Source organism: Mustela erminea, chromosome 1 (assembly GCF_009829155.1).
Source record: "Mustela erminea isolate mMusErm1 chromosome 1, mMusErm1.Pri, whole genome shotgun sequence".
Classification (NCBI taxonomy): Eukaryota; Metazoa; Chordata; class Mammalia; order Carnivora; family Mustelidae; genus Mustela; species Mustela erminea.
The window spans coordinates 217,329,701-217,343,927 of NC_045614.1; the positions used below are offsets into that span (position 1 = coordinate 217,329,701).

General features: G+C 56.5%; 1 protein-coding gene across 3 annotated transcripts in view; it reads left to right on the plus strand.

The window, feature by feature from the left end:
* Positions 1 to 14,227, plus strand: part of PDE9A (phosphodiesterase 9A) — an 81,442-nt gene that overhangs the window by 19,980 nt on the left and 47,235 nt on the right. For all 3 annotated transcript variants that reach the window (XM_032356161.1, XM_032356155.1, XM_032356169.1), the window contains exons 2-4: positions 2,073 to 2,143; positions 3,405 to 3,482; positions 6,582 to 6,625. In XM_032356161.1, coding sequence (XP_032212052.1) covers positions 2,073 to 2,143; positions 3,405 to 3,482; positions 6,582 to 6,625 — 193 coding nt within the window. The remainder of the gene's footprint in view (positions 1 to 2,072; positions 2,144 to 3,404; positions 3,483 to 6,581; positions 6,626 to 14,227) is intronic.

Here is a 14,227-nt window from a genome sequence, read left to right on the forward strand (position 1 = left end):
CAGCATCTGAGATTGTCCCCCTGGTGATAAAGATAGCAACCAGCCTCACAGAGGAGCTCCCCAGGGATGCTCAGCCCCCTCGAGGGGGCACCTGCCCCGACCCCCACCCTGCCCAGTCCCTAGTCCCCTCCTGGGCGTATCCACATACTGATGTCTTCTTCTGCGATAGTGCTGGCGTTTGTCGTTCCCGGCTTGTAAAACCCAGCCCAAACCTAACTGCCAGGTGGTTCTCTCCTTGGTCAGGATGGGGACCGGCTGGTGACGCAGCACCCAGCATCTGAGCAGGAAGCCCAGTGGCTAGCGGCGGTTGACTTCGTGCCCACGCCCACGAGAATGTGATAAACCCATCAGTGCCGTTCAGGCAGCAGCCAGGAGGTACCTCCCACCCACCCCCTGGGCCGGGTCTGCTCTCCCATGTAGGTGCCCAGAGCAAGGGCCCGGCGGGCACTCGAAGGCCTGGCACACTCGGCCCACTCTGCTCTGTGAGGCTCTCCTACTCCTGCCCGAGCCTGAGGCCCCGAAGACGGAGTCACTTTCTTGGCAGACGGGTCCCGCCACAGCTGGGTTGTAAACGGGGAGGGAGCCACGAGTCATCTGTGTTTGCGACACCCAGATAACAGACGGCTGTCACCACGCTTCTGTGCGTCTTGCCCGACTGTCAACCGGTCAGCCCCGCGGCTGCTCGTCATCCTCCCTTAAGGAGGGGAAGGGGAGAAACCACAGGAGGACAGAGAGTGGGTATTAAGACTGGCTTTCCTTAAATGTTGCTTTGTCTGAGAATTCGCACATGGACTCCAGGCCAGAAATGCACATCGGTAAATGCACGCTCCAGAAATCGGGGCCCGTGTCGGGCAGACACGGAGTACGGCAATCCCCCTCCCAACCCCCGCCACCACCCAGGGCAGCCAGGGTCCCCTGAGCAGCCGCCACTGGCAGGGCCCACCCGGCTCCAGGCTCCGTGGAGCAGGATACGACCTCCACGTGGGAAACACGCTCTGGCAGCCACGGCCACGCATGGTCAGAGCCGGGGTAGACGTGGAAGCCGTGGCTGGCCCTGCCCTGACCCCGTCTGGTGCCGAGCAGGGACAGGAGTGCGGGGGCGGGCAGCGCACACCAGCTCCCCTCTCCCCCGGCTAGAGCGGAGCTGCGTGAAGCCTGTGTGCGTCGCAGCCCAGGCTTGGTCACCGGAGGTATGTGGCCGGGCCAGTCCCTCCTTACTGTCCGGCTTAATACCATACCTTTCAGATTCGCAGAGGTGGGGTGTGGTGAGCCAGGAGTGGTCCCGGGTAGGAGGTCACAGCCTGAAGCTGGCAGGGGACACCAGGGAGCCCTGGCCACTTGCCCCTGGCTGAGCGTGAGGAAGCCGGGATGCCAAGGCCATCTCCGTGGGTGGAAGAACCTTCTGGAAGAGGTGGAGCTCGGGGAGGGGTGTGCCCCAGTCTGCGGGTGAACGCCGTCCCGCTGCCGGCCGGCGGCCCCCACCGCACCCCCATGTTCCTGCCGGCCTCGGCACACACCGGGGCCCTGTCTCTGCTCCAGATCGTGCCCGCGCCTTGGCCCTCACTCGGGTCCCCTCTCCGCTGGCGACGACGCCCTTCCACACCCTCCCTGAGCACGGCCAGCTGGCCACGCAGCTCCGTTTCTCCACGGAAAGTCCCGCTGGAAAGCTCTTCCACGGAACTCAGGAGGCCTCTGCCCTGGGCCTGGCTTAGCAGGGAGCTCTGGTCGAGCACGGGTCCGGCCGATGAGCCCCCAGGACTCCCGGGGACTCCTGGCGGTGGGCTGTCGGGAGGCGAGGGAGTCAGTCTGTGCGTCAGGCGGTGGTGGCCGTGGTCAGCCCCGACCCGGGCGGCTGTCTCGTGGGCGGGAGCTCTGCCTTCATGACTGTTTCGGGCACAACGGACGGCCGGTGTCACGGTCTGTATGGATGGACTGGGTGAGGAGACCTCGGGTGGCATTCCAGGCCACGGCTGCGGACCTGCGGGAGGGGCCGGAGAGAACGTGCAGTGACGTCGCCGTGGAAACCGGTTCCCCACCTCCCGCCCCTCATGCCCTGCGGCTGTGTCTTGCAGGTGGTCTTCAGCAAGTACTGTAACTCCAGTGACATCATGGACCTGTTCTGCATCGCCACCGGCCTGCCCCGGTGAGTGGCCCAGCTCGCCCCGCCCCCAGAACGCCCCGCCCCCCAGGCCACCCCTCCCCTGGCCCACCCCCAGAACGCCCCACCCCCACCAGCAGGGCACTGGCTCCCAGAGAGGACCCAGTCTGGGAGGGAGGGCCAGCCGCCAGGTCCGAGGGGTGACGGGTGGGCCAGGGCCCCGTGGCTCACCTCGCACTTGGGGGCCCTTCCCAGTCAGTGAGTGAGACCGGCAGGAGGGCAGGGCGGCCTCCAGCCCCCCAACCCCCCCCACCCCACCCTCCCCGGCGATGCCTGCAGGAAACCGCTGGGCGGAACTAGACAGAAATCACCGTCTTAAGAGGGTCTTTTCCCCTTTTTATTTATTTGAAGAAGGATCCAGGAGGGGGTTGTGTTTTGGCTTGGGTCCCCCAGCCCCAAACAATCCCGTGGGCGCGATTTTCTATCTGGGGGAGGCGGCTGGGCGGGGTGCCGCAGAGCCCTGTTTGGGAAAGACAGATTTTCAGAAAGCAGTTGAAAAGGCGGAAATCCCCGTAGAATCGTCAGAATTCCTGGGTTATTCCCACGGCGAACGGTCTGTCTGAGGGCAGTTTCTGCCCTGACGTTCTGACTGTGAAGGGTGGTCGGGGTCGCCTTCTGTGTGGCCCCTGAGCCCGGCGCGGCGACCTGGGTCGAGGAAGGGGTCACAGGCAGGGGAGGACAGGCCGAGGCGTCGCCCGGACCTTACAGCAAACTGCAGATTACAGCGGCAGAAACAGGCCGCGGCCTGGGCGTCTTGGAGCATCGCGCTGGGAAACAGACTCATTCGGTTCTCGCAAATGACCAGATTCAAGTGCCCCCCCCCCGACACCCTTGCAGGCCACCGGAGACCAGAGAGGGTTAAATCACGTGTCCAAGGCCACACACACACACACACACACACACACACACACACACACACACACCCGGCTCAGCAGAGGCCCGGGGACGAGGGGTTGGGGGGGAAGGTGTGGAGACTCGGTTTCCCCGCTAGAAACTTCTTCCTAGGAGAGGTCCCCGCCCCCGTGGCTCCCAGGGGCAGTGAAGCTGAGGGCAGAGGTCTCCCTGCTGACCCGCAGCCACGCTCGGGTCTCATCCCTGCTCCGTAACTTAGACTGCCTCCCCTTCCCACTTTAAAGCCCTCAAAAACGGACGGAGCCCTTGGAATTACACACAGGCTCTGCCCTGCCCTGGGGCCGGGCCACTTGTCCCTTAGAACTCAGGGACACTGACGCGGTGTGTCTTCCAGGAACACGACCATCTCTCTGCTGACTGCGGACGACGCCATGGTGTCCATCGACCCCACCATGCCGGCCAATTCCGAACGGTAAGCAGTGGCCTCCGCCGCTCAGCACCCTCGTGGCCCCCCCGAGACGTCCCTGCACACGGGGGGCCGGCCCCATGGTGTCCTCTTAATTCACGGCTGTAGGAAAAGCCAAACTGAAACCAAAGACAGGGCAGGGGTAGGAGGGTCCTTTGCAGACCGGTCCCTTTCCAAGATCATCACGGGCGCAGGTGGGCTCAGGGCCCTTGGGAGGGCTTGCCCTCAACGAGGGTCCTCAGAGGAGGCACGGACAGGAAACTGAGACCCCGAAGTCTGGTGAGGAGCAGAGGAGCCAGGCCCCGGGCTGAATGCCGACGGCCCCGTCCTGCTCTGGAAGGTTCCCGGACCGTGCCCCTGGGGGTGTTGTGTTTGCCACTGGGCCGGGTCCTGGTGCGGACCTGGGGCTGCCCGCTAGACGCCTCCACCGGGACAGTGGGGACCCCGGGGGCCCGAGGAGCTAAACCCGGAAAGGCCTGGCAGGGGAAAGGGGTTAGTGAAGGTTCGAGGAGTCAGCAGCGCCCATCGTGGGGCCGCAGGAAGGACAAGGCGTCCGAGCAGAGCCCCTCCCCTCGCTGGGCGGCCCCTTGGACAGCGGCCTGCCGAGTCCCAGGGGCCCCCACTTCTTGTGTGCAGCTGCGCAAGGCCAGGGAGCAGGGCCCATGGGGGGGCACCCCCTTCAAGTTCCCCTGTCGGTGGCTCAGTATCTGCTCTGAGGGACGTTTGTCAATCCGGCCGTCGGGGCGTCCCAGTGGCCCAGCCCTTGGGGCCGTTCAGAGCCGGAAGGAGAAGCCATGTCCCGGGCAGACCCCTCTCGTGCCCCAGCGGCTGGAGGGCCCGTGTAGGATGTGGCATCCCTGCGATGGGGTGGCCCGAGACCCTCACTGTAGTTCCCCGAAGGTCCCCCCCACCCCAGGTCTGTGCACCTGCTCCCCCCAGCCGGGCTGGGTGCAGGAGCCTCCCAGGCCCTGACGGGGACTCAGGACAGCCCCAGTGCAGACACTCACTGCCTGAAACGCAGGGGGCCGAGGTCGAGATGCGCTCTGGCGTTTTCTCTTCACAGAGTTACTGGTTACCCGCTCAGAGGTCACCGGCCCCGACCCAGCTCTGCGGGAGGCCGCCCTCCTCCCTCCCTCTCTGTGCCCCCAGGTTCTCCCTGGGCCTGGGCCCCAGGACTGGCTTTTCTCTGGGCGCCGAGGTGGTCGTGGTGATGCTGGGCGGCACCCCTCTGCCCCTCGGCTGATGGGACCTCCTCTCCCTCCGCTGGCTTCCCCGCCACCTCTGTCTGCTTCCGACCCTCCGCCCCGGGGGGGCAGGTGCACTCAGGGGCCTCCTGCTCGGCCCCCCGCCAGGACCTGTCTGCTCTGGTTCTCTCTGGTCCCTCTGCCTGGGGGTCCCACCATTCTAGTGTGACCAGTCCCACCAACCCAGTGACTTTCAGCCCTGCTGAGGACTGAAACACCAGAGATCTCCACAAAGCCCCAGTGCCCAGACCCCTGCTAGGACCCGTCCGATGCGGAGTTTTGAGGGACTGCTTAGAGTTCACCGGGCGACTCCAGGTGCAGCCCTGGGCAAGCGCTGCTGGTGGAGAGTGTGGAAGACATGAGAAGCGCCCGAACCCACACGCACTGGAAACAAGGCGTGACCTGAGCTGCCAGAACCCAGACATACTAGGACACCGTCCCTAGGGTGATGAATCCCTAGTTCCATGTAAGCGACTTCCAGAAGGTCTCCTGAAGCGCGGCCCTGTCCTGAGCGAGAGTGGGGCAGGCCCAGGGAGGGTGTAGCGGGAGGACCCCCCACGGCGCTGTCCACCCTTCACCCAGGGTAGCTGGGCCCTCCAGCTTTTAGATTCATGTTTTCAGCTGTCAGAGTTTTCCATGTGGCCTGGGACTGCTGAGCCCCAGGAGGCCCCGTCCGTCGTGCTGTGCCGTTGGGTACGCCAGAGTCCCTCTGGGTTTCCCGTGCATGTTCTCTGCGGGTCCACAGCAAGCCCAGCCCCTTCCCAGACCCTCCCAGACCCTCGGGTCATGCGTCTCCCTCTTCAGCGACAGACCGTGGCACAGCGAGCAGATCCTCCGTGCCCTGCTGACCGGGCCCGAGGATTTCGAGAGCTTAGCCGTTCGGACAGTGCAGTGACACCCATCCCTCAGTGTGACTCAGTGCACGTGGACTGTCAGGTGCCCGAGGACAGGCACGTTTCATCCGTCCACTGTTCTGTTACCCGTCCCTGACCCAGATGTCACCGCTTGTGACAAACTGAATGACCAACCAGGCAAACAGCTGACACAGACAAGTGGCCTGTGACGGTGTCCCACAGGCCTGTTTCATCCGATACCCTTGTTCCTACATCCGTGGGCTGAGTCAGAGGACTCCGTATCCTCCTGTTAACAGTCCTGCCAGGACACCTACCCCAGGACCGTGGCCGTGCGTGCTCCCGCCGGCGACGCCAGGGCACCTGTCTCCTTGGTCCCCTCTGGCCTGCCTGTTCGCAGGCTTGAAATTTCGCTTAACCACTCTCTTGAGGAAGCTTTCTTAAAAACCGTTTTCAGCGATTGCGTTTCCCTGAACCTCTTTCCTGTGGTTTCCCTCCGCCTCGGCCACAGGTCCTTGTGTGTCAAGGGCAAACACTCTCCCATCCCTTCTGGCCTCGGGACGACCAGGGTGGCATCAGATGGGACAGACCCATCTTCCCTCGTGCAGCTGAGAGATGGGGTTGCCACGGGCTCGAGCTGGGCGAGGACGGAGAGCCTCCCCGCGTCCGTCGGGCGTCGGGGGCACTCGGGCAGCCCTGGGGTCTCTGCCAGTCGCAGGGGCCTTCTGCACCCGAGTAGCGACGGGACCGATCACCGACTGTGTTCAGCTCGCCAAACACGAACATCACAGAGGGAGTTCATCATTTAAATGCTGTATTTAAAGTATTTGGAATTCTTCCGAACGAGGAAGCTCAGAACAGCCAAAGAAACTAATTTCAGAAAAAAAGAAAAAAAAAAAAACCCTAATCCGCTGAATTCTAATTTATCCCGAGCAGCTTATCTCCCACGGCAGGCGCGCCGAGAGCACCTTGAACGGCATCTCACGTCCGAACTGTCCCCTCTCTTGCAGCACCCCCTACAAAGTGAGACCCGTGGCCGTCAAGCAGCTGTCTGGTAAGGCCCTGCTATCATTTTTAAAATTAAAAGAAAAAAAGAAGGCTCCAGACTGCCCCTGTGCTTGAATGTGTATTAGGTAAGCATCTGAATCCAAAACCCCGTGCGACTGCAGAACCCAAATCCCTATCTTAGACCCCCCGCCCCGGAAGTCCCTCAGGAGCCTCCCTCCCCTGCTGTCCCTACAGACTCAGCAGACGCTCGGTGACGCGCCGTCCGGCATCCTCCTGGACGCAGGGCCTGTCCCGCTCACTCAGACTGTGACCTGCAAAGGTGGGCCCTTTGCAGCCCCCCAGCCCCCGGGATGCTTCGTGTAGCCAGCGGTGCTGTTTTGCTAAAACCCAATTCCTTTCGGATCTTTTATGTCCCTTATTTATGGGTGATTCACGCACCATGAACTGTTCCCACTTACGTGTAGGCTCTGATGAGCTTTGAAAAATGCATCCCGCTCGTCGTCGTGAACCAGAATCAAGACACAGAGCATTTCGGTTACCCGACAGGGCTCTCCTGTGCCCCTTCCCACAGAACCCCCACCCCGCTCCCTGTCGGCGGCTGAGCCGCTCTCTGACCCCGTAGAACCGTCTCTCCCAGAGCGTTGTATAAAGCACGTCACGCAGAGCGCGCACTCCTTTCTGACTCAGCCTGTCGTCTTTGACGCCGGACGGTGTGGGGCGTCCCAGCGGCTCATTCCTTCTTATTGCTGGGAAGGCTTCGTGGTGTGGCCGGACCCAGCGTGATGACCCGGCCTCCAGTTAGAGGACACCCGGGTCCCCTCCAGACTGGGCACTTTATGAGCAAGGCAGCTATGAGCACTCAAGGGCGTGCCTCTCTGGGGACACGTACTCCGATGTCTCTCGGAACGAACGGGACTGTGCTTGTTTCACTTAAAAATAAAATCCAGTCAATCCATTTTTTCCAAAGTGGCGGCAACGTTTTGCCTTCCCACTCACGGCGTGTGCGCCCTCCTCGCCTGCACTTGGAACTGTCTGCCCTCTTATGTGACCCATTCCGACGGGTGGGTGGTGGCCCTGCACTGGGTTTGCATCTGTGTTTCCCGGGTGACTCACCAGGAGAAAGCATTTACTAACCGGTCATGAATCTTCCTACGTGATCTGTCACAGTCGTCCAGACTGAGTTCCCGTAGGTCGACCCGTGAGCGCTCCCGGTCGTTCCGACACACCCCGTTACTCAGACATCCTGGGAATGGTTTCTCCCGCCTGACTCACTTGCATTTTCCTGGTAGAGCCTTTCAGGGAGGAGAAATACCAGATTCTGCTCAGGCCTGGTTGATCTGTTTTGCTCTTTTATGGTTTCGCTTTGGGTGCCCGATCTCCGAAATCGCAGCTCATCCCCTGCCCGTGGGGTCGTCGGCCGTGCATGCTCCTAAAGGTTTTATTTTATTTAATTTTTTTTAGCTTTTACATTTCGGTCTGTGATCCATTTCAAGTTGACCTTGCTGTATGGCCTAAGCCAAACGCTGAGCCTTTTCTTTCTAAACTGTGAGGTTAATTTAATTTTGATTCTTATAAGATTGAGTTTTTGTAAGATTCCTTTTTTGAAGATGTTATTTATTTATTTGACGGAGAGAGCAAGGGAGCACAAGCAGGGGAGCAGCAGAGGGACGGGGGCGGGGGCTCCCCGCTGAGCAGGGAGCCTAATGCGGGGCTCGATCACATGACCTGAGCCGAAGGCAAATGCTTAACCGACTGAGCCACCCAAGCACCCCAGATTTTTCAGAAGATTCTGGAGAACAGAATTCTGAAGCCACCGGTCGGGTGCCGGGCGGGGTGTGGCGAGACAGTGAGTCGTCTGGGCCTTTTCTCGTCTTGAAAGTGACAGTGTTGACACACGGGCCCTGGTCCCTTTGAATGTTCTTCAGTGCCCGAGCAGCTGTTTCGATAGCAGGTGTTAGAATAAAGTAGGAGTTCTCACTTTTTCTAGGATGAAAGTTCCTTTTTAACATAAAAGGCACTCGAGCCCTTGATGTGGTTAAAAAAAAAACATGATCTTTATTTTTACGTCGTTATTAAGTAGACCCCATTCTTTATTCGGATCTCCCCAGCTTCTCTCCTGAGGTCCCTCTTCCGCTCGGGCATCCCAGCGGCGGCGCAGCCCACCGCGCACTCATCGCTGGGTCTTCCGGGTCGGCCCTGGTCTCGCAGGGGCTCCCACTCCCCTTGTTTGGTCCCAGAGCGTCTGTAGAATGTCCCCCAGGCCAGGTTTGTTAGATGTGTTCCTCGGGCTTGGCCCGGGGGTGTGGATTTGGGGAAAGAACTAAGGGGTCCAGGACATCCCCTTGACTCCCTGGCCTCTCCACGGGGAGGTGACTGCTTTTCCCTCCCTCCGTCTGCTCTTCGGAGGGCAGTGCTCCGTCTAGCCCACCGTCCGGTGGGGGAGAAAAGGACGGACGGTCCTTCTCTCTGTGAGGACAGCCACTTGCTCCAGAACGTTTGTCGGAAAGACAGTCCTTTCCCCCCACGAATTGTCATGACATTCTCGTCCAAGCTCAGTTGTCCCCGTACGGGTGAGTCTTCTCCGGACTTGCCGTCCTGTCCCGTCAGCCAAGTTCATGTCTGGGCTTCGGCCCCCGACGCCGTCTTACCACTGTGCATTCACAGGAAGTGCTGAAAGCAGCAAACGCAAGTCGGCCGCTTGCTTTCTTCTTTGTCGAAAATGTTTTACTTATTCCAAGTTTCTGTTATTTCTTTTTCAAGTTCCTTTTATTTTCAAATAAATTTTAGACTCCGTCTGTCAGTTACCACCAAAAAAAAAAAAAAAGTCTGCTGGGACTTTGAAGTTGTACTGAATACATAGAACGCTTCGAAAAGAATTACGAAAGGGGCGTCTGGGTGGCTCAGTGGGTTAAAGCCTCTGCCTTCGGCTCAGGTCATGATCTCAGGGTCTTGGGATCAAGCCCCACATTGGGCTCTCTGTTCGGCAGGGAGCCTGCTTCCCCCCGCCCCTCCGCGTGCCTCTCTGCCTGCTTGTGATTTCTCTCTGTCAAATAAATAAATAAAATCTTGAAAAGAAAAGAATTACAGTGATGATCTATAATGTTGAGTCTTCAGAATGTGGTTTCTCTCGATTTATCTAGGTTTCTCTTAATATCTTGCAATATATTATAGTCGTCAGGGCAAAGTTCTTGAAGAGATGTTGATAAATTTATCACTAAGGATTTAATCTTTGTAATGCTGTTATCAATGGATTTTTAGGTCAAGTCCCAGCAGCTTTTAGCTTCTAAAAATATAATGTGCTATGGTGAGTGCTGTGGAGTGTGTAAGCCTGGTGATTCACAGACCTGTACCCCTGGGGCAAGTAATACATGATGTGTTAATAATAATAATTTTAAAAAATCAAAAACATATATATAACAGGCTTTGTGTATTGACTTCGCTAAATTCGCTTAGCAGATCAAGTGCCTTTTTGCAGATTTCCTGTGACTTTCTACGCCTGCAAACAGAGAATTGCTTCTTCCTTTTAGATCTGGATGTCGTTTGGTTCTTTTCTTTTTCTTGACGTGTTGCCCTGGCTAGGGTGTCTAGCTACAAGAGCAGTATAAGGTGTGAGAATGCAGGTTCTTAACTCCGTCCTCATCTTAGAGAGAATGTGAGTTTTTTCACTATCAGTTACGATGTTGGCTGTCGGGTTTTTTATAGATTCCCTTTACCAGGTTGAGGGCTTTGTTTTTCTTAATTCCTCATTGGTTGAGAGTTCTGATCATAAATTCGTGTTGGATTTTGTCAGATACTTTTTCTGCCTCTCTGGAGATGATCATGCTTTTTACTCCTCTGTTAGTGGTGGGTCTGTTGATTGATTTTAAAACGTTAACCCTGAATTCCTAGTATAAACTCCATCTGGCCATGGCATAGTATCTTTTTTGTTTTGAATTCAGTTCGCAAATGTTTTGCGGAAGATTTTTGTATCTGTATCAACAAGAGATCCAGTCTTATATTCTCACAGTATGTTTTTCTGGTTTGGGCTTTACGGTGATATCGGCCTCAGGGAGTGAGTGGGGACGTGCTCTGCCCTCCTGCCTTCCGGAAGAGTTCATGTAGTGGTGGAACGTGTTTCACAGAATTCACTAGTGAGTCCGCCATGCTTGGACTTTCTTTGTGGGAAGGTTTTAAACTATGAACTCAGTGTCCTTAAGAGGGAAGTACGTCTGGGTTTTCTGCGTATGTGGGACTGACTTTGGGAAGCGGTGCCCGTTCTGCTGGAGCTTGGGGAGTTCTTGCCATCCCGTCTGTGTCTGTGGGATTGGAGTGCGACCCGCTCTTTCTTTCGGGATCCTGAACATTTATATCTTCTCTCTTCTTAACCAGTGAATCGGTCTGACGTATACATTTATTGACTTCTTTTTCTACAAGTCCGCTCCGAGCTTCATTGGTTTTCTCTATTGTGGGTCTGATTCCTGTTTCAGTGATTTCTCCTCTGACCCTTTTACTTCTTACCTTCTACCCACCCCACACCTAGTTTGCTCCTCTTTTTCTGGCTTCCAGAGGTGGACGCTTCAGTCATTAATTTTAGACCTTTCTCTTTTTTGCATAGTAATTTGAAGCGAAAGTCACCCTCTCAGTACAACTTAGCTGCATCTCGTGGGCTTTGATGTGCTGTGTTTTCATTCTTACGCAGCTCAAAGTGTTTTCTGATTTACCTTGTGCTCCCGGCTGGGACCCCCTTGTCATTTAGAAGAGTGTCGTGTAGTTTTCAAACGGTTGTGCATTTTCCAGTTATCTTTCTGTTACTGATTTCTAAGTTAACTCCATTGTGTCAAAAGTGGAGCCTGTATGACTCCGATCTTTCCTAATTTATTGAGACGCATGAGGTATCCTGGTGATGGCTCCAGAGACACCTGGAAAGGGTGCGTATCCTGCTGTTATTAGGTGGACTATTCCATCAGGATCCCTAGGTCAAGGTGGCTGATAAGTAGCACAAGTTTCCCATATCTCTGTTTTTCTGTCTACTTGTTCTGTCGATTACCGAAAGACGGGTACCGAAACATCCAAGCCCCTTGCAATGTGCTCATTGCTTTTCTCAGTCTGTCAGGCTGTGCTTTATGCATTTCCAATTCCTGTTATTGGGCGCGTACTTATTTAAAACTGTTGTGTTGTCCGGATGGGCCAATCCCTTTATCCTTAGGAAAATGGGACCTTTATCCTTGGTTCTATTCTTTGTTTGAGTATCTTCCTCATCTCCCGTGAATGCAGCTACGGGGCTCCCGTAGGCTTCGTCCCCACGGTGCCCTCTTTCTGTCCTTTTACTTGGACTGTCTGTGTCTCTGTACTTGAAGTGGTTTCTGATTGACACCACGTATCAATTTTGGCAATTTCAGCCTTTCGGATGGAATTGTTAAGTCATTTATAATAATCATAATCATAGATACAGTTGGGTTAAATCTACTACTCATTTTGTTCATCTCATTTTTTTTTTTTTACTTTTTTCTCTCTTTTCCTATATCTTTTAGATCCCGAGCATTTTTTTCTCCACTCTGTCTCTGTCTCTGTTATTTCTTCTTGCTACTCTGGGTTTCACAGACTGTATCATTAACATATCACAAATTCTACTAGACTGCCTTGATGACACGGGGTCCTGGACCAGAGTCCTGGCATTTCTCCCCACCAGTGCTCCGTGTCATACATTTTACTTCTATGCAGCCTATGTTTTAAGCCCCATAATCCGCTGTTAATCATTTTTTGCTTTCCACAGTCAACTATATTTCTTCTGCATTTCTTTGTACAGACCCATATGTGCATTTTTTGCATGTTGTTGATCATCTGGGTTTCGTTTTCTCCCATTAAAGAATGTAGCTCTGTCCTGGCAGGCAGTTGAGTTATTTACAAATCAGTGTGATGGCTTTGAGACCCGTTTTTAGGCTTTGCTAGGACAATTGTAGAGGAACCTTACTCCAGGGATGGTTCAGTCCTATTGCTAACGTGCAATGCCTCTGGGAGCTCCCTTGAATTCCTGGAGATGACTTTGGGGGACATCGGGAGCCCATCATGTGAGACCTTGAAGGCCCGTCAAGAGGCTACTGCTCTAATTCTATAGGCAGAGGGCAGTGAGGGGGCCGCAGGGGTGGTGAGGACTGCTCAGATTTTGGCATGTTCTGGGGAAGACCCCAGCTTTTTTCCCAGCTGGGAAGACCCCAGCTTTTTTCCTGACCGAGCTGACATGGGATGTGAAAGAAAGAGCCGTCAGAGAAGCCTCCAGGGTCACCAAAAAGGAACAGCACCTCCCACAGGGAACCAGCTGAGGGTGTCATGGCTGCCGGAGAAGGGAGCCCACTTTGGAACGTACTGGAGCAGCGTGCCGTGGGACCAGTGTGGAGCTGACGTGTCTGGAGGAGGCTAATCTCCCTCTCCACGGAGGGTGCGTCGTGGGACTGGTGACGGTGATGATGATGGCAGTGTTTGCTGCCAGGGCTTGGTAAGCGCCTCCCCGCCCCCCGAGAGGACGGGAGCTGGCAGGAGGGACCCAGGACAGAGCCCTGAGACCCAGCACTCGGGCACAGGACTCCGTGGGAAGCCGGGCACTGGCTTCTTGTCACCATCCAGAACAGAGGGGCCGAAGAATGAAGCCTTTGAGGAACAAAGAAGCCGAAGCTGAGCGTGGGGCCGACCAGACGGGAATGAGCTTTGGGGAAGACGACCGGGGGACGGGGCAGCCGCGCACGGACATTTACATGACGGTCATCGAAGGAAGAATAAAGAGGGGTTTCTGCGTAACTTTGGGGTCCGACGTGGACCAGCGGAGGTGGGTTTGTGCCCCTTAAGGGAAAGAACTGAGCAAAAGCTGGAGCCGGTGTGAGTGCCCCTGGCTGTCTGGGGAACCTGGGAGCCAGGTTCTCTGCAGCTGTAAGAAGTGGATTTCCTCGAAAGGTGTGCCTTCGCCAGCACCGCGAACACCGCCGCCTGGGGCAGGTCCACCCCCACTCTGGGCGCACTGACGGTCAAGCTAACCCCCCCCCCTTGCCCCGGCTCTGGTGCATGAGGACCTCTTCTCTCCCAAGGCACTGGCATTCCAGATTTTCCCTTTGGGGACAGACCCCCCCCCCAACCGGCCTGAGTCTTCCTGAGACAAGCAAGGACACGGAACTCTGTCTTTCCTTCTGGAACTTTTTCTACGAATGTTAACTCCCGCTCTCTGCAGGGAAACACCCCTCATCGCCCGTGCATCCGCGCCCAGCCCAGCTGCTTCCAGAGCCCTGAGTGTGGCGCAAAGTAGCCGCCGTGTCTGTGATTCCACAGGCCACACTCACAATGGCAAGAAAAAGCAGCTCAGGAGAGGAGGTGGGAGCCTGGGGTCCAGACTTCCAGGCAGCTGCTGAGGCCCCCAGCCCTGGGGTCCCGGTCCTTCCTGCTGACCCCACGTTTCAATCAATGCCCCGAACTCGTCCTCACAGAGACATTCAGTGTGGAAATGCCCAGTCTTGCTTCGCAGGGAAGCAAGGAGTATTGGGGAAAACATGACTTTCCGTAGAAAAGAAGGGTCGAGGTCCTGGCCCGGGCCCCACCCCCGTGGCAAGTGCAGGGATGTGCTGGAGATGGAGGGCGCCCGCGGCATAGGATCGCGGAACAGGAAGCGTGCCGTTCCCCGTACACG